At 43.2% G+C, this 20,705-nt stretch overlaps 1 protein-coding gene across 1 annotated transcript in view; it reads left to right on the top strand.

Moving 5' to 3' along the window:
- Window positions 1–2,403: 2,403 nt before the first annotated feature.
- Window positions 2,404–20,705, top strand: part of Pon2 (paraoxonase 2) — a 33,121-nt gene continuing 14,819 nt past the window's right edge. The window contains exons 1-2 of the mRNA XM_052720840.1: window positions 2,404–2,552; window positions 12,478–12,548. Of these exons, the coding sequence (XP_052576800.1) occupies window positions 2,479–2,552; window positions 12,478–12,548 (145 nt within the window). The 5' untranslated portion in view covers window positions 2,404–2,478. The remainder of the gene's footprint in view (window positions 2,553–12,477; window positions 12,549–20,705) is intronic.

Here is a 20,705-nt window from a genome sequence, read left to right as displayed (position 1 = left end):
TTGCAGTCAGTCATCAACCCTGTGTAACACGAATCTAATAGGTCTTTTAATAAAAAAACAAAACAAAACAAAAAACCCAGAGCCAGATATCAGGGTAAATGCTGAAAGATCATAGAGACAAAGGAACAAGCCACTGCCATGTCTTACCTCTAGGACTCCTCAGCCTGAAAAGGCCTCTCTCCTGTCTCCTGTCTCCTCATGCCTTATATACCTTTCTCTGTCCAGCCATCACTTTCTTCTTAGTGCTGGGATTAATGGCGAGTGACTCCCAAGGGATTAAAGGTGTGTGCCACCACTGCCTGGCATCTATGTTTAATCTAGTGGTTTGTTCTATTCTCTGATCTTCAGAAAAATTTTATTAGAGTACACAATATATCACCACAACCCTGGCCTTTTGTCTTCATCTGAAAGAATGCTTCTAGATCTTTCTTATTTGATGTGTTAAAGATCACACTTAACACAATGGTGCTATTAAGGGCACAAGGTGGTTTCTATGCTAGGATTTGGAGGGGTATGGCATTATTTTTTTTTTTTTTTTTTTTTTCTCGAGACAGGGTTTCTCTGTGTAGCTTTGCGCCTTTCCTGGAACTCGCTTTGGAGACCAGGCTGGCCTCGAACTCACAGAGATCCGCCTGGCTCTGCCTCCCGAGTGCTGGGATTAAAGGCGTGCGCCACCACCGCCCGGCAGGGGTATGGCATTATTATATATTTCTGTGGCATGAACTCATTTTTAAAACACTTCAATGATCACATTTCAGTGCAACTGGTTTCTTTTGCAATCCCATGCATCTAATTGTGTGCACTAGCAATCATTATTTTGCAAAGGTGTCTGTAGTGGAGAGTGCATAAAAGATACAGCCTTTGGGACTTAGAACAATTGTTCAGCTCTCCATCAGCCATTGGATACAACCCAGGGTCCCTCAGGGTTGGTCACAGATGTGTGGAGCAGAGAGATCTTTTTTCTTTTCCCTTTGGTGAGGGGCCAGGTACACACTGGCATCTGCTTTTCCTTAATGGTTGGTCACAAAACAGAAGTTTGGCCTGATGTGGCAGCATATGCTGGTAATCCTCTTGAGGGTAAGGCAAGAAAGCCTCAAATTCAAGGTCAGCCTAGGCTACAATAATAAAACACTGTCAAAGAATTCTTTAAGAATCCACTGGTTTCAACTTCTGCATTAACTTCTGCAGGTGGCAATTAAACCCTGGAACAATTAGAAACTGATTTCAGATTATTGCAGTTACAGTCAGCAGCTGTCCCAATCTCAGTGTGTGAGCTCCCTTTTTATACCTTTTATTTCCTCATGAATGTAAAAATATAAGTGTACATAAATACATGAGTATTAAAATGAAAAGGGAGAAAGAAGAGAAAATTTACTAGTCCTCAATGAATTCTGAGTTTGTTGGATTTTTGTCCAATATAAATCTTAATATAAAAGGATGTTATTCCACCTTTATTTTTCTAAGGCCTGTCTAGAACTGTTTTTTGTTCCCAACTTAAAAAAAAAAAAAAAAGAAAGAAAGAAAAAGGAAAGAACCATTTGAAACTATCATAGTTGGAGAGATGGCTGAGCATTAAGAACACTAGCTACAGTTCCTGGGGTATTGGACACCCTTTTCTGACCTCTGTAGACACCAGGCATGGATGTGGTGCATATACATACATGCAAGCAAAACATCCATGCATATGAAATAAAAAAACTAAACCAAAACATATTACTCTAGTCAGGGCCATGAGTGGCCCAAGCATTTGGAGGCAGGAGGATCAGAAGTTCACTGCCAGCCTCGACTACATGAGACCTTGTTTTAAAAAACAAAAAGAAATAAAAAAAATACAACTTTAATATATATTATACATTTAGTATATGATGTTTAATAAAACAAAAGGAAATAAAAAGTACAATTTTAATATATATTATATATTTAATACATAATGTTTAATCCATTTTCGACATCATTTAATATTAAATACATTTTGGATTTAAATGTAAAAATATTGCACACATATATCCAAAAACCACACTGTTCTGTGATTGTAGATGTGGCTCAGTATCTGCCTAATATGGACACGGTCCTGGGTTTGATTCCTAGCTTCTCAAAACCAAAAATGAATTTAAAAAAAAAAAAAAAAAGAGGGGGGGAACATCCCCCCAAACACCAAATCAAAACAACAGAAGCAAACCCCAAACTTAACTAAGACAAGAAAACTCCACAAAGGTCACCCTAAAGTTTCCCAGGGAGCTGAGCAGGTGCAGCCGGGCGAGCTTTGGCGGGGTGTTTGGACAGGAGTCGGCTCAGTCGGGTTCCCACGCCGGCATGTGCGGGTGTGCTCCGAGGCCGCGGCGCCGGGCGGAGCCTGGGCTGCAGAGCCGGCGCTCGGGGCGGGGACCGGGCGCGGCCGTGCGCTCGGGGCGGGGAGCTGGCCCAGCGTCCCGAGCAGCCGGGCCAGGCCGGAGCCAGACGGCGGGCGGGTCCCGCGCCATGGGGCGGCTGGTGGCTCTGAGTTTGCTGGGCATCGGGCTGGCGCTGCTGGGCGAGCGGTTCCTGGCACTCAGGTAGGTGCTGCCGAGGACCCCGGGTCGCAGGTCCTCAGGTTGGAATGGCCCAGCAGCTTGTGGGGGCACCGGTGATCGAGCTTCCGCAGCTCGGGGAACCCGGCGGAGGGAAGAACTTTGGATCGCCACCGGTGTCCCATTCAGCCGGCCCAGCCCACTGCCACCACGACCTAGAGACTTTGTGAAAAGTTTCCTGGCCTTTGCTGGTGGCTAAGGAAGTTGCTCTGCCTAGGCGGACAAGTGCGAGCTTTGCAAATTTCCCAAGGGCAAACCCAGTGCTTTAATTTGAAAACAAAACTATTACTCATGCGTGGACGCTCTAATTATACAGTTTCATTTCAGGTCACTGGTGCTGTTCTCCGCCGGAACCCATCCCTCCCCACCATAATAGTTGGGGAAACTTCAGGGCTCCAGTCTTGGCGCTGGAGATCAAAGACGCTTGACAGAGGCAGCTACTGTTCTTACATCATTTCCTTATTTATTCACCAGAGGTCCAGGAGCAAGAGCGAGCGATTGCTAGATTTTAACTACAGCGAAAACATTCTGGGTAGACATCATGCTTTCAAATTACCAATTCAAACTTTATAAACCTCTTGCAAAAGCGTTCCAGAACAGTTGAGCGCCTTCTAGGTAATAGGTACACCTTTGCCCCAGGTTCCTGTAGAGAACTGGAAGCCCTAAGTGAAGTCCTTTCTGATACAGGAGAAAACTATCGTTAACTGACTATCCCAAACAGGAAAATCCCTTTCTAGAGTTAAAGAGAAAAGATGCGGTCTTCCGGAAGTGTTCTGGAAGGAGGAAGGGCGATCGATCTGACAGCTATGGTCGATGAAGGAGGCCAGCCCCTGTGGCAAATGCAGCGCCAGCAAAGGGGCCATATTAGGGAAGGCTGTAGAGCAGCAACCACAGGGCAGCATGAAGTTGGATGAGAAGGGCGGGGCAAACCTGGAGGGTATGTTTGAGGCGGCAAAGTTGGGCTCTCCCTGATGGGCAGCAGGGAGGTGTTAGTGCTTATTGGTTGTTTAGTATCAAGCTTATCTAAGGAGTTGTGCATTGTACAAATGAGCCTGAAGCAGAGCAATGGATGTTAGGATATCCTGGAGCCCTGATGGCCAAGTGGCACCACGTGACAAATTCTAATTCAGTTGGTCCAGGTGGGGCCTAGGCCTTCGATTTTTTTTTTTTTTAAGGTGAAGTCTCACTGTGTATCCTCTATTTTGAAGCCCAGTCTAGTCTTGAAACTCAGGATTCTTAGTCTCCTGACTTGCTGCTATTACAGGCACACACCACCATGATCCACAGGATTTTCTTTTCTTTGACATATAGCTCTTTCCTAAAGATCTGCAGTGTAGCTCAGAGACACAGCACTTGCCCAGCATGCATGAAGTTCGGGGTGCCCGCTCCAGCACCACGCTACAAAATCAAAACACAGACCCCACCCTTCTCTTGATAATCCTGTGTATTGTATGCTGCATCAGGGTTGAGAGCTACTGGACTGGATGTGGGAGAAAAGGCTGGAAACGATAAAGGAGACCCAGACTGCGTCTCCAGGAATGAGCGGCAAGGCCAAAGTGATAAGATAATTCCCTTGCCCCCCCAGCTGCAACTTCCCTTGGTGATAAGGCAGTGTGAAGAGTGTGTAGGGGTGGGAGCATTGAACAAGGAGGGGTGCTTATGCCCGTGGTAGGGAACGGCAGTGTTGGCCTTCTTTGTAATGCTTCTGCAGAACATTCGTGCATTAGATCAGTGTGGGCCATGTTCTGGTTTTGATCGATGTAAGTATACATACTTATGGGCTACAATGTTCATGCTTCAACATGTAAGACCTATGATGATAAGCACTTAGAGCACTGCTCTATTTTTTGAGATGCAGACAGTAAAAACCCTTCCTTTCTAGTTGGAAGCATCCACTGTTATTAGTCACGGTCGCTGCGCTGCTGAAGACGGCGGAACTCCGTGCTCCTTCCTGCCCTTTATCCCAGTGCTGTACCCTCTGGCCAATGGCTCTGCCACCACTGGCTCATCCTTAGCCTTGGGTAGCCAGTTACACTTCAACTTCTATTAGTTTTCACACTTATCTGTGAGTTTTCCCATTTTCCTTCCTTGCTTCCTTCCTTTTCTTCCTGACATCCTTCCTTGGCTGTCCTCAAACTCACTCCTTAGACCAGGTTGGCCTTGAACTCACAGAGATCCTCCTGCCTCTGCCTCCTGAGTGCTGGGTTTAAAGGTGTGCACCACCACCCACCATAACTGGCTCCTTCCTGGCTCTTTAAGACAGGGTCTCTCTCTCTCTCTCTAGTCCAGACTGGCATCTGTGTCATGAAAATCTTGTTTCAGTCTCCTCAGGACTAGATTACTGACATGCAACACCTTGCTTCTCCGTCATCCTTTTCTCTCACTGAAGAACATTGACATTGTATTCATTTTACATGTCTACCACATTGTCCTTTCCCATCTATCTTTGCTAGGCCCTTAGGGAGTTTCCATTTGGGAGCTGTTGTGTATATGCTGGGAAGCTATCACAATGCAAGTATCTCTACAGTCTGAGTTTCATTTCCTTTGGATATATATCCAGTACTGGGATTGCTGGATCCTATACAGTACTTCTACTTAAATACATTTTAAGGCATCTCCATATTGTTTCCACAGTGGTGTAACATTTAACATTATCACCCACAGTTTCAAAAAAAAAAAAAAGAAAAGAAAAGAAAAGAAAAAAAAGGTTCTCTTTCTGAACAGGGTGTGCAGCTCAGTGGTAGAGTGTCAGCCTATGTGGGACCATGTGTTTAATCTCCAGTCTCAAGATGTGCCCACTATTACTTTAGGTCCTTTTGGTAGCAGTCATTCTAACTAGTGAGACAGAATCTCTTGGAGAGCTCCATTTGCATCTTGTGATGATTAATGACGTTGGTTATTTCTTCACAAGCACGTCAGCCATCACTTGTCTTCTAAGAAATCTCTACTCAGGGCTTTGGCTTGTTTGGGTTTTTGTCTGCTTGTGTTGCTTGGTTTTGCTAACGCGTTGTGCAAGTTTCTTACAGGTTTGGGCTGTTATCAAATGTATCTCCGATGCATCCTCCCTTTCTGTGGGTGTGTCCCGAATCTTTTGGTTGGTTGTTTCATTCGACAGAAGCTTTCCAGCTGGATGTAGCCTCTTGTTTCTGTTTCCTGTGCTTTCGAGGTCTTGAGACTTCAGTGATTTCGTGCCGTCCGTTCAGCTCTCAGTGTTAAGAATAAGACACAAAAATTCCTGGGCTCATCCAGTCATCACTAATAGTTAAATCATTAATGTTTCCACGAGATGAATTTTTCTTAGTCATTAGTCAACTTTCCCCCTGTTCTTACTAATCTTAAAGTCCAACGTTTAAGTCCCTTTGAGTGACAAGTATAGTTACAGATTTATGAAAAGTAAACACAGACAACAACTAATGTGGCTGAGGAGATGGCTACTGGTGAGTGCTTGGAGTGCAAGCACAAGGACCTGAGTTTGAATCCAAAGTACTCACATAAAAATCCGACAGGGCCGTGCATGCCCATAACCCCAGGCTGGCTCTAGGTAATACGGTGGAGAGCAACAGAGGAAGGAACCCATGGTCTTCATATGATTTCTACATGTATGCACATGGGTGCATACATCCACATCCACGCATCCACAACGCACACACACTACAACACACACACACACACACACACACACACACACTGAATGCAAGGGGTAAATAATTTACAACTTGGTGCAAACTTTCTTTACAAAACCCTGACTGAGATAAACTTTTATGAATAGTGATTTTGCACCTGGTGATTTGGTGACTTTGTTGGATAGTTGGAGCTCCAAACGGGATGATGTGAGAATAGGGTGGGGGAGATCAGTGTTGTGTAGTTAGATTGTTCCCTGTCCCAACCCCCCCCCCCCAAAACAAACATGTTTACCAGTTAAGTTGGGTTTCATATAAATAGAGAACCATTTCGTGTGTGTATATATGCTATATGTATGTTTGTACATGTATGAATTTGTGTGTGCACACACACACACTCAGAGGTTGAAGGTGGACACTGAGTGTCTTCCTCAACTACTGGCCAGTAGATTCCATGAATTCCAGTGTCTCTGTCCCCCTAGTACTGGGATTTCAGACCTGTGCTACTGTGTACAACTTTCACATGGGTGCAAAGGACCAAGCTCAGGTCCTCATGTTGGTACAGGAAACACTTTACCAATGAGCCATCTCAGCAGTCCCTGTCATTCTTAGCAATATACATATAACATATTTTTAGTGTAAGCATGCAGTTTGCGACGACATCATTACACTAAGGACAGGTTTGACTAGGTATCCTGTATTAGTATGGTGTCCATGTAGCTGAAGCATAGCCTAAGTCTCCTGCCTGCAGTGTGGTGACAAGATCAAATGCAGCCTGCTCCTCTCAGACCCTACTTCAAAGAACAGGGTGCTCCGAGCTCCCTGCTGGAAAGGCTTTTCAGAGCAAGCTGGCTGCTTTGTGCTGCTCCTTTTGCTTTAACTAGTCCCTTCTATCTGCTTATTCAATTATTAAAAATGGGACTTTGGCTGTCAAGCCGTTTCTCTCTCCCAGGATGCCCACTTAAATTTCAACTTGCATTTTAGGTAAACAATGGATAAATTTTCGTTAAGTTTGTCCCCAATGGATAAATGTCATTGAAGTTGTCTTTTATCCCGCTGAGCTGTGGCTGGCTAAGGTTCCCCAGGGAAGATGCTCCATTGCCACCCTTTCTGCTCCTCCCTTCTTGGGCAACAGAGGGGAAAGCAGAGGTAGGCCGGCACTCCCAGGCTAGTTGCTGTCGGTTGTAGAGACAGACATGGACGAGTCGTGAGACTTTAGTACACCAGAGGGCAAAGCGTGGGCAGGAACCCCAAGACACAAGTCTCAACAGTTTGCTTGGATGCTTGTACCTTTAAAACTTTAAAAAATGGCCGGGCGGTGGTGGCGCACGCCTTTAATCCCAGCACTCGGGAGGCAGAGCCAGGCAGATCTCTGTGAGTTCGAGGCCAGCCTGGACTACCAAGTGAGTTCCAGGAAAGGCGCAAAGCTACACAGAGAAACCCTGTCTCGAAAAACCAAAAAAAAAAAAAAAACAACTTTAAAAAATGTTATTGTTGTCATTAGTGTGTGTGTGTGTGTGTGTGTGTGTGTGTGTGTGTGTGTGTGTGTGTGTGTGTGTGTGGAGTGTACTCAGAGGACAACTTCTGGGAGTTGCTTCTGTCCATCTACCTTAGGTTCAGATCAAGAGTGAGTAGCAAGGACTTCTATCTACTGAGCCATCCCAGCAGCTGATGCCGGACATCTTTTATCATAACTCTAACAGGAAAGTTCTAGAGTTCCCTTCAGACCCCTTCAGAAGGGGCAGGCTTTTTATTTCTGTCTTTGCCATTCTCCTCCTCCTCATCATTTATTGTGTGACTACAATGTGCTGCTCACTTTGTCCAGAGTCTAGATCTTCTTGGGTAGGGAGATGGCTCAGTAAAGTGGCCACTGGGCAACCATGAAGATTTGAGTTCAGATCCCCATCACCACATAAAAGCCACCAATGTGAGTGTCTGTCTATAAACCCAGCACAGACTTGGAGTGAGGAGAAGGTAACCCTGAATGAAGCTCATTAGCAAGCTAGTTTAGCTAATCAGTGAGTTGCAAGTCCAGTGGGAGCTCTTCTTTCAAAAAATTATGTGGACAACTATTGAGGTAGACAACTGAGATTGACTGTTGACCTTCACATATTCATGTACAGATACATACACACATACCCCCAACACACATGCACCATACATGCATACACGCGCATTAAATAAGAGTAGAACTTCTTTATGCTAGGCAATAAATAAGTAAACTTTAAAAGGAAAAAAAAAATACAGGTTTTCATGTAGCCCAGGTTAGCCTCAAATTTCCTATGTAGCCCGAGATGGCTGGTCTTGGGCTTTAATGTCTGGTCTTCCTGCCTTTATCTGCTGAGTCCTGGAATTACAAGCTTGTGCAGGCAAGCCTAGTTTATCCCAAGCTAGGGGCCAAACTCAGGGATTTGTGTGTGCCAGGCAAGCCCTCCACCAGCTGATCTACATACCCCAAAGGTACATTGATTGACACTTGAGGAGAACGTCCTTTTGCTTTTGTGCCTTCACTGTCTCCTTAGATAGATACTTTCCTTTCTCTAATTCCCATGTAAATAACTGACTTCTGGAGAGATTAGCTGGTGAGTCCAAGCGGGAATTCCTTAGGGCTGTGTCTGTGCTCTTCAGTTTCTAGTACCCTATGGTCCAGTTCCCGCAAAGCTTCCTGGCTTCCCCGTGATTGCACGAAATTCCCCAGGTTTACATGCCTAAGAACAAATTTCAGTTACCTAGTGTAAGCATTGCAGGGGCCATAGGGGCAAATTCCAAAGGGCTTTCTAAGTCTGTGTATAGAAGATAAAGCTCCCTTTTTATATACATGTGTACACAGAAGATAAAGCCCTGTCAACTTTTTTAAATTCAAAGGCAGAGAGATATGGTGAAGAGAAAAGTCTGGCTGGTGGTTGCAGGGTTCCCTTTACCCAGAGCACATTGCACCATTGTGTGGCATGTCTTACTGCTCCCTGTCTTCAGGTAGGATGACAACAACCCCCTGTCCAGATCCAGTCTAGGTAGGACTTGCTGTCTCCAGAATGAAAAAGAGATTGATTTCTTGTCAATGACTGTCATTTAAGAGTTCCTGGTTCGTAGCCAGATAGCCCAAATCCACAGAAAGTGCTGCTTACCCTACACCCTGGACTAGTAATTTTACTTCTGTGTTGAGAGAATCACATGGGACTCAAACAAGCAGATTATTTGTATATTTGTGTGACTTAACCCTTCACTCTCGACTTTACATCCTCATTCCCCTTAGGAGTGCAGAATGGCTGCAGTTGAAGCAAGCATTATGTGTGTGTCCCAGTTGTAGAGGAAGATTGGAGGGGAGCTGGCTTTCTTGTTGTGTTGTCCCCACGAGGGAGGATTTTTTTTTTTCAAAACTTAACTCCTTTGAATACACCTACATACAAGGTCATGGGTCTTCCCACCTCTCCCGTGGGAAGACCATGGAAGAAGCGTGAAAAGTGGAGGTGGTGTTGGTTCTGGGAAGCCGTAGCATCTGGGGTAGATAGAATATATATATATTCCAGTCGCTAGCAGGGGCAGAGAGCCCTTCCAGGGAAAATGGCTAGCAGTTACCTCCTGGGGCAACTGCGCCATGGAGGATTTAAGCAAATCTCCTTCTCCTTTTCTGATGAAGGAGAGCCAGGGGAAAATTATTTGGTTAACTAACAGTCACACTCAGCTCTCCTGTGCCTCTACAGTATTATCACTAGATAGACTGCATCTATAGCGATGGCACAGTGCACATAACCTAGATGAAGATGGCCCTGTTTAGTAACAGTGCATCAGAACCTGCTACCTGGAATAAATTACATTTAGTTGCACAGTTTCTCAGCTTAATACTCCTCCAGCTCTCCTTTGAGAAGGTTGATGAGCATTGTTGCCATCCCTAGCTGTATATGGTGTAGCAGGCTTCATCAGCAAGTTGTATAAAATCAGCATCCACGACGACGACACAGGACGCTTACTAGAACCCGTTGATTAGATGCATCTCCACATCTCCACATCCCACAATGTCGTCGGTGGGATCTGGAAGTTTTCTAGGCTCCTCCTTACTGTATCTGTGAAGAAGACTGAGACCTACAGGGGCCCACTGACCTGCCTGCCAGGGGTCATGGCTGTAGTACTGATAACCCAAGAACCCAGATCTCTTCACCTTTGTCTGAGAAAAGAACCGAGAGAAAAGCCAAGGCTCTCAAACAGCTGCAAGGAAGCTTGCCTCCGTCTCTCGGAGTTGGTTTTATCATATGTTAGATGGGGCTGATGGTACCCAGTTCACCGGGTTAGTTGAAGAATTGAATGAATTCACTGAGGTATATCGGATAAAACAGTGACCAATGTAGATCCACAGCAAATTATAGCTATTTTTACTATTCCTTCCTTCAATCACCAAGACCACTGGCATCATTTTTATCGGTACTGTTCTTGTGACAGCCGCTTCAATTATTTATACCTCTTTTTGTTGTTGCTATTTGCCTCTTAAACTGCTCTAGGAACACATAGGACTGAGATTCATTATATTCTATTGCATTCGTTTTAAAACTTTTATTTATTTAATGTATCTTTTATTGCCTTTACATACTCACAGAATATTTATTTGCTTTATGGCTGCATTTCAAGGAATATAATGTTATTTGATTGTATTATTTTTGTTTTGGCACCAGAAAGATGGCTCAGAGGGTAAAATGCTTCCTGTACCAACCTGACGTGTGAATTCTATCCCCAGAACCCATTAAAGGTGGGAGGAGAGAACCAAATCCACAACAGTGCCCTCCGACCTCCACATATTGTAAGACCTGCTTGCACCCACCCCAACACACACATTATCCTCATATACGTTAATAATACATTTAAAGCATTTTTCTGTAAACTTTACATATGCTATGAACGGCCACATGTAGTTGGCACCATCCCATACATAGGTTCTGGGTTATCTAGGCCCAGGCATCCTTCCTGTTGGCTAAACCCCGTCTTCAAGCCTGGGAGGCAGAAGCCGTCAGAGACTGGGACAGAGGAGCACAAAACAAATTGTTACTTTGACTCTTAAATGTATGGCTTGTGGAAACCACGTTGGAAGTGTAACATTCCCTGTCAGTTTGCAGGCTGCAGAACAGAGACAGAGGATGAGAACACAGGAGGTGGGTGCAGAAAGCCGCGAGTATGTGGCCTTCAAAATAAAAGTTTCCATGTGTGCTGGCTCAGACTGCCTGGCAGGCCTCAGGGGCGGAAGGGAAGTAGGAGATAACCACCTAGTCCCCAACATTCCTTTATTATTACTTTGGAGTCTTCCTTAAACAACCCTACAACACACACATGCACTTGAGCAAGTAATTCTGTTAGTTACAGATGTGACTGCTGTTCTCCAAACTTCTAATCCCCAAAAATATTATCAAAAGGATGGGGACTTTCTAATTCCTTAATAACTGTTTCTGAGTCTCTGCTGTGTGTCAGGCTCTGACAAATTGCTAGTGTCTTTTAAAGTTTTTAATACTGGAGACATCCATGCATCACAGGCTGGTCTCAATCTCTCTAAATCCTCCGAGGATGAACCAGACTGCCTATCCTTCTGCCTCCACCTCCTGAGTGCTGGGATTGAAGCCATGTGCCACCACACTGAGGAGCACACTCGAGGCTCTGTGTGAGTCAGGAAAGGGCTCTACCCATGGTGCCACATCCTCAGCCTTTTCTTTCTTCCGTTTTGAAATTGCATTCATATTTTGACTTTGTACATGTGCCAGGGTGAGAAGGATACCAATGTAGAGGCAGAGGACAACTTGTGGCAATGCTTTCTCCTTCCACCAAGTGAGTCCGGGGGATGGAAGTCAGGTGGCCAGGCTTGGCCGCAGGCACCTTTACCCACTGAACCATCTCACTGTGAACCCCACCTCCCCAGCCCTTCCTCTTGGTAGCTTCTCCCCACAGAGGGAAACTCACTGCCATTTTTCATCGTTTGGATCCTCAGTAGAATGATGGGCTTCTGGCTGAACATCTGCCCTCCCTTCCCGAGATAGAGCCATGAGACTACAGAGCTGGTGCTCTGTTTATATTTTTCCAGGAAATTGCAAGCGTGTGTTATTTATTGAGTTCACAGCTCTGTCTTTCAACCCTGCCCATGTGGAGAACTAAGTGCCCCATGCAATTAATGTTGTTTCTTGTGCTTTGTATGTTCCTACATGCGTTTTCACCCTGTCTCTCATCTCCTTTATGGCTTGCTCTATGCCACTTAAAAACCTTTCTGAGATGAAGCAGGAAACACATACACAAATAGTTCTCTTTTGTTTTCCCACCAGAAATCGACTCAAAGCCTCCAGAGAAGTAGAGTCTGTAGACCTTCCAAACTGCCACTTGATTAAAGGAATCGGTATGTATGAGAAGACGCTTGCGGTTCACGGTACCGTCTGGTGCCCGCTGGCAGGTGCTGTCTGTGTCTCTGCTGTCATTCAACAGTTATTAGTACAGCTCGTTCTCTGGCCCATTCTTTTTGATCTTAGGTTTCCTGTATTTCTTCTTTCTTAGGCCAATTCATTGTGCATATGTTTATTGTTTGATTTCTGGTTCCCTTGGGGACTTCTTTAAATTGTTTATATAGTTATATAGTTAAAACTTTATATGCCCCCTGCAGTCTATGTTCTGATATCTTAGTGGTCAACTAGTGGTGGGAATTTGGAAGGAAGATGTATTCTGCATAAGTAGGAACAGTATTGATCTTGCTCACCATCCTGTCACCAACATCTCGTCTTCTCCCTGAAAAATTATTGGGAGATTTATTAAGGCAACTCCAGTCAGTAGAGCATGGGACTCTTAATCCCAGGGTTATGGGTTCATGCCCCACATTGGGTGCCAGATATTGGGGAATTTATTAAGGCAACTCTATGTAGTTAAAAAGGAGACTTATTTTGGGGTAACTTACAGCCAGTAAAGGGTTTGGTTACAGGATCCAGGAGAGGTGGAGTGCAGTCCAGTGGTGTTCTCTGGAGAACTCTGCTTGGTCTATCATCCAGCATCCAGGATCACAAGGAGCCAAGAGACCTGGCACATCCAGATCTCGGGTCTTAAGGGCTCCCATCTTGGCCCTGCCCCAGGGGCAGGTAATAGGTAGGCATGACAGTTACCAGAAGCCTCACTAGGAGTAGTACTTCCAGGTCAAAGCTGGAACAGCTACCCACTTCATCAATTGATGCTTACTACTATTTATTGGAAACAACAACAGCAGCAGGGTGTTAGTTACTTTTCTGTTTCTGTGAAGAGACACTATGATGAAGGCTACCTATAAAAGAAAACATTTAATTAGAGGCTTGCTTACAGTTTCAGAGTTAGTCCATGGCCATCATGACCAGGACTGCAGAAGCATACAGACCGCCATGTCATTGTAGCAGTAGCTGAGATCTCACATTTGATCCACAATTTTTAGAAAAATGGGCCTGCTTTTGAAACCTCAAAGCCCACTCTTAGTTACACACCTCCTCTAACAAAACCACACCTCCCAACCTTTTGTAACCACCTTCTCTAACTGGGGACCAAGCATTCAAACATACAAGCCTATGGGAGCCGTTCTCATTCAAACCACCAGAAGAGCAACAACAAACTCTTATTTAATCTTCTTAGCTGTGAACACAGAAGGGAGAGCAGATACTCAGGGTGGGTCTTGCCCTCCTGACTCTAGGTAGGATGTGGCATGGTGTCCAAGTCTCAGGGGCAGCTTCTAAGAGCAGCTCGGGTCTTCAGCAGACAACGAGGGATCTGTACAGGCACAGTGGGCCTCTCCACCTTCTCTGTAGTTTCCTCCAGGGCAGAGTCCCTGTCTTGTTGGTTTTTACTTTTGCCATCTACCAAAGTCCCCAGGAGTTAGTAGATTCTTAGTAATCACTTTTAACTTATCAACAGGTGACAGAAATGCTGGCTTTTCTTAATGGCAGCCCATGGTGTGATTAGAGATAGTCAGATGTCAGAACACCTTGTTTCCTGCTCTGGTCCTGCTACACACACTGCAGCATGAACATGGGCAAAGCTTGGGCTTCCTGTTTGTTACTTATAATGCTGACTTTGAAGATTTTTAGACTCAAAAACTCTCGGGCTTTTTTAAAGAATACTCTAAGAGCTGTAGTATGGAAGTAAGTAACATTGTGCCCCTTCTAGCCTTTGTGAGACAGCATCTGGCCATGGGAGAGCAAATTAAAATTGATCTTGTGCAGAAGTGTCCTGCTCCTTATAGCCAATAACACTGTTAATAAGTTTGAATATTTCTGAATCAGAGTTTTTCACTTAACACTATGTTTTAGCCAATTCTATCCACATAACTACCTTCCTTTTTAATAGCTGAACACTACTCTCTGTGAGAAGTTCATATAAACGTTTTGTGTTCAAATGCAATCTAAAGTGGCAAACAGAACAGTCTTCAGCAAACTTCATTCTTTCTCAGAGGCAGCTCTAGAGATTCCCCCACAGACTTAGTGCACGTGCAGGTAAATATATACATGACTGTTGTCGCAAATGGCATCCTAATGAGCTGTTGTCCTTCCAGCAGCACCATGAGTTGGAATATGTAGATCTATTTCTCAGGTTTGTACAGGTATCTGTATGCACAGTTGTGTGTGTGTGTGTGTGTGTGTGTGTGTGTGTGTGTGTGTGTACATGTACTTGTGAGTGTGCTCCTGCACTCATTCACAGGTGAATGTGTGGGGGGGGGCATTTGTGTGTATAGGTGTGCAGGCTACAGGACAAGCTTAGCTAATGTTTCTTAGGTGCTATCTGTCTTGCTTTTCTTCATTTTGTTTGGAGACAGTAGTTCTCATTTGCCTAGACAGGATCGAACTCAGGTCCTTATGTCGGCAAGGCAAGCACTTTATCACCTGAGCTATGGTGACCGAAGTCCCACCTCGGCCTTTCTTTTGTTGTTGTTTTGTTTACTTTGGGGGGGTTGTTCATTTGTTTGCTTGTTTTTGTTTGAGATATAGTCTATGTAGCCCTGACTAGCCTGGAACTCACCGTATAGACCAGGCTGGCCTCAAAATGCTTGTTTGGCCTCAAATCATAGAATATTTCCATGTTCTATGATTTATTTGTTAAGTGTCCTTTTAATGTACATTTGGTATGTTGTGAGGCTTTTTGTTTCTTTAAATTTTTAAAAAGTATGTTTTAACCATCTGAAGTATAAAATTCAGTAATGTTAAATGTATTTTCATTATCAGAGAACTTACACTTTATGCCAGGCTAAACTGGAACTCACTTTTGTAGCTCAAACTGACCTTGAACTCATAAAAATCCTTCTAGGCCAGGAGGTGGTAGTGCACTCCCTTAATCCCAGCACTTGGGAGGCAGAGGCAGGCAGATCTCAGTGAGTTCAAGGCCAGCCTGGTCTACAAAGCAAGTTCCAAGACGGTCAGGACTGTTATACACAGAAACCTTGTCTCAAAACAACAACAACAACAAAATCTTTCTGCTCCTGCCTCGAAAGTACTAGTATTACAAGTATGGGTTCCCATGCTGGGTTTTAAGGCTGAAAAAAAAAGTCTATTGTATATATGTGCCACATTTGTTTACCCATTGGGCTGCTAATTATAATCTCTTACCTTACCTTATAATTTCCTGCCCAGATTACAGAGCATTTCCAGAGGAATCTTATCTTAATCACTAATTCAGCAAAGGAATTCTATAGACTACCTAGAAACAAACAAAAAAAAGGGGGGGGCAGGATATTTATTTTGATTAAGGTACCTAATATTTTAAAACTGAAGGAATGCCTGATGTAGACTAGCACACCCTATTTCCAGGACATAAAAAAGGAGAAGAAAAAAGAGAAAAGGAAGGGGGGAAAGATGGAAGTGGGAAAGAGGAGAAAATCAAACAAATACTGAACTAACTATCAAATTGGGAAATCCAGTAGCTGGTCAACTTTCCAAACAACTTTCAAGGGGAATTGTCCACAAGATTTCCATTGCATTCTTTTTGTCAAAGATATTATAGAGCTACCTCAGTCTACAAAGTTATGCCTTATTATTAAATATTTACATGAAACAGATTAACCCTCAAACTTTCTAACTAAGTAACTTACTTTATCCTGTTCGGTCAGAGTATATAAGGAACATCAAATGAAACCTTGTTTGTTTATTATATCAAACATAAAGATTTCATATTATTTTCCTTTATTAACTTTTTGATGATAAATGTGTATGTTTCTTTGGGGTACAGTATTATAATTTTACACATATATGCAATCGGCAATGATTAAATCAAATGAATCAGATTTCCATCTCCTCAGATACTACTACTACTACTAAGTGTTGAACATCTTCAAACTTTCCCGTCTTTGTTATTTTAAAGGACCTACTTAGTGGGTGTAGACCGAACTTACTCTACTGTGCTATAGAACATCAGGACAACATCCAACCCTGTTTTGGTATGAATTGTTCAGTCTGTTATTCCCCTGCCTCCTTGTCTTCCCAGCATCTAGTGACCTATGTTATAGTCTATTTCTGTGTGACAAATGTTTTTTTAGCTTCCACGACTGGGTAAGAACAGGTTACCTCTTCTCTTTCTGAGGCTGGTTGTTCTGACAACACAAAATCTTCCAGGTCTAGTCTTGTTGCTGCAGATGAGAGGAGACTGTCCTTTGGCTCTTCGTTTTTGATGTAGAGAGGTTTTTGGTTTGGTTTTGGTTTTGGGGACAGGCTCACGGTGTAGCCCAGGTTGGCCCAACAGTTATTGTTTACCTCCATCTAGCGTCAAACTCATGATCTTCCTGCCTCAGCTTCTTGAGTGCTGTGATTACAGCTGGCTCAAGATTTCATCCTTTTATAGTAGAATAATATTCTAATATAACTACAAATGAGGTCTACCAAATTTGTTAAGTCTACATCCATGGGTGGACATCTTGATTGAGTCTATCTCTTATTGTTGTAAGTATCGCAGCAATAGCATCGTCATACAGATATGTCTTTGATTTAATGACTGCATTTCTTTGGATATCTACCCAGTAGAGGGATTGCTAGATCATAGGTAGTTTGTTTCAGTGAACCTCTGCACTGCTGTCCACAATGACTATGCTATTTACACACACACACACACACACACACACACACACACACACACACACACACCACCTGCAGCAGGTAATACTTCCCCTTTCTCTGCATCTGCACCAACATTTCTTAGTTTGAGGATCTTTTTAATTAGAGCCATTCTTAAGGAGTAAGATATATCTTATCTTACTGTAGTTTAGACTTGTACTTCCTTAATAATTAGATATTCAACTTTTTTGTTGGCTCTTTGTATGTCTTCTTTCGATAAATATTTACTGGGGACAGTTGCCCATTTTTCAGCTGGATTTTGTATTTTGGTGTTTGGTTTGGTTTTGCTCCGGGATTATCTGAATTCTTTATGCACTCTGCACACTAACTCCTTTTCAGATGAACAGCTGATGCACATGTCCTCCTGTTCTTTGCATTTTCTCTTCACCTTGCTGAAAGGTTCCTTACACAAATCAGTGATCATCGTTGCTCTTTCGTTTGTATGTTTGTGAATAGATACTTAACAGAGGGGCTTCTGTCTTTAGGAAATGTTTCAAGTTTTGGTAATCATCACTGAATTACCATCAAGTTGACAAAACTGATAATGCCACCAATTTATAACCAGACTAAGTCCCAACAGCATGTATAGTAATTTCCCAGGAAAAGCAAAGTCTCTGTGTTAGCACAGAGTTTCTCTGCAGGTGTGCTGCTGACCCCATGTTCTTTTCATGTCTTTCTCATGAGTCTGTCCCCTTTTCTTCATTGCTGTCTTCGTACTTTCCTAGCTCCTTCTCCCTGCTCTGAATAGTTCTCATGGGGCTTCTCCTTCTTAGTACCATCCAGACGTTTAAGGGGAGCACCCAGACTCAGGGTCAAAAGGCAGGCCGACTTGATTTCTGCTGGATGATGCAGCCAGTTCTAGAACTGAAGATTTTGTGGAGTCCCAAGTAATCCAACAACTTACTTTATCCTGCCTCCTGGCAAGAATGGGAGAGAGAGAGAGAGGAGAGAGAGAGAGAGAGAGAGAGAGAGAGAGAGAGAGAGAGAGAGAGAGAGAGAGAGGGAGAGGGAGAGGGAGAGAGCGCGCGCCTCAGAACTGGTCTGGCAAGACCCAAGAGACATCTATGAAGGGTGTTGGACAAGAGTGGGAGGCAGGGTCACTGAACTCTCTGGTTACTTTTGCTATTGAGTTAATAATTGTCACATTATTAAACAGCCCTTGGCTCTGTGAAGACCACCTTCTGTGATTTTCAGTCTCAGAGAAGACAACAGGGCACAATCAGACACATTACTGGACAAACTGCCAAATGTGTTCCTGTTACAGCTCACTGGAATGGAGCGTGCCTCTGAGGAAAACAAGCCCAGTAGCATTTGTATTCTGAACAGGCGTCTGTCTGCGTTTGTGACCTTTATGTTGTGATGTGTGTGAGCTGCTGTCTGGAACTGGAGAGAAGGGGGAGATATGTCACCTATGCCCCCTCTCCTGAAGTGTTTAATGCCTCTGAGGCTCTTCAGAAGCCAACCGAGCGGAGACGATAAGTGATTAGAAGCACATTTGGGATACATTTTTGGATCTAATTACAATTGTGCTTTTTTTCCCATTCTGTTTTGTTTTTGCTCTGTGGTTAGAACACACCATATGAACATTTGCTGAGTGCCATGTTAGCAATGTGTAATGGATAATAAAACTTCTGGGTATAAATATTGATAGCAGGTGCTTATCCGATGGTCTTTGATTACAAGGAATAAGTGTGTTGGGCCAACATCCTCATGGACACACAAACACCTTTTTGTGGAGGCACAAGGATGAGGATGAACTATTTGGGGAGACTTTAGTAGCTATGCACTTGACACTTAACACTAATCCATTCAAGAGTGGAGACTCTGTCCTGCTAGTGCTCTGTCCCCATCTCTCTCTCTCTCTCTCTCTCTCTCACACACACACACACACACACACACACACACACACACACACACACACACACACACTATAGTGCTATGTTCATCATCACTGGAAATGAACTCTTTGTATTTCTTAAGTGTTTTAGATGTATATCTGTCACATACCATATTATCTGTCAATCAATAATAGGTATTAACCATGTACCACACATGATGCGTATTTTCTGTGATGAAGAAGTCAGTTTCCTACTTACTGCGTTTTTAAATTCCTCCTGGTCCAGCTTACAGGCAAGCTTTCACACACTGACAATTTCATGTAATACCAGCATCTACATAATCAAAAGTATAATGCCAAGAACCGGTTAGGTTGAGCTTAGCTTAAGACTCAAAATAATCTCCTTTTCCAAAAGCTAGGCATTCAGAGTTATAGACTAAGACAAAGTTTTTAACTTCTCAATCACTGCACTCCCTTCTCCTGAGTTTGTTTTGGGTTTAGACCTTTTATCATCTACTCTACAATCCACCTGTGTAAAAAATAGACAAACAAGCCCAAGTCAATGAAATACAGAGTTACATTTCTTTTTTTCCTTTTTATGACACACAAGAACCTGAGAACTAAAGAGTCCAGATAATTATTCAGATATTATACATTATTTTAAAATGTAGTATCTTTTTTCTGAGTGATTGGCATAGGCACCAGAGTAGTGAATCAAAAATTTAGAAAGAGGTAGGGTATGGTGATATAGACCTGTAATCCTGAAACATGAGAGGAAGAGGCAGAAGGAACACCATAAGTTCAAGGTCACCTTGATCTATTTTGTGAATTTCAGACTAACGAGCTACAAAGTGGGACTAAATGATAATAATAATAAATAATAATAATAATAATAATAACAACAACAACAACAAATAGACAGGCTACAGTAACACACATGTACCCTTTTGGTTTTGTTAAGGGCTAAATCACTGTCAGAAAGTTACAGTAGTTAAAGAAGAAGTTTGTTTTGATTTTTCTATTACATGATAGTCTAGCAAAGGACTCAGAGTGATCAGATGGCTGCTTTTTATGTCAACATTCACAAGCAAAGGTTAATGATGTAATAAAACTGTCTCCAGCATATTGCTTCCATTTTTGTCCAAGATTACAACCTCATTTGTTGGCATTTCAATGCAGGAAAGGGTAGGAAAGAATGCACATAGTTTTTTTTTTTTTTTTTTTTTTTTTTTTTTTTTTTTTTTTTTATCTTATTTTGCCGAATGGTTGTGTATATCTTCTATCCTCATGTCCTATTGACCTGAACTTACACACGTGGTCATCGATGTCAGCAAGAAATTGTGGTGGCTGTGTTGTCATGTGTCTGTTGCTAAGAGGGAAGCAGGAGGTGGGACCATAAAACCACTGGCCTTCTCTGACACAGATGATCGACAGTTGCTGAAATAACAAGAAATAGGGGAGTGTGGACCCAGGCAAGAGCTGGCCTTCTCTGACACAGACAGACAGGTGGTGACTTGAGAAGAAGGGTCTAAGCAGATGTGCTAACTGAGGAAAATTTCTAGAGAAAGGGTTTTAAAGAAAGCTTCAAGATTTGAGCTGGTGACGATTTTAGTAA

Source organism: Peromyscus californicus, unplaced genomic scaffold (assembly GCF_007827085.1).
Source record: "Peromyscus californicus insignis strain IS unplaced genomic scaffold, ASM782708v3 Scaffold_6__1_contigs__length_162567912, whole genome shotgun sequence".
Lineage (NCBI taxonomy): Eukaryota > Metazoa > Chordata > Mammalia > Rodentia > Cricetidae > Peromyscus > Peromyscus californicus.
The sequence above is the reverse complement of the archived record's forward strand: the minus strand, read 5'-3'. Positions and strand labels throughout refer to the sequence as shown.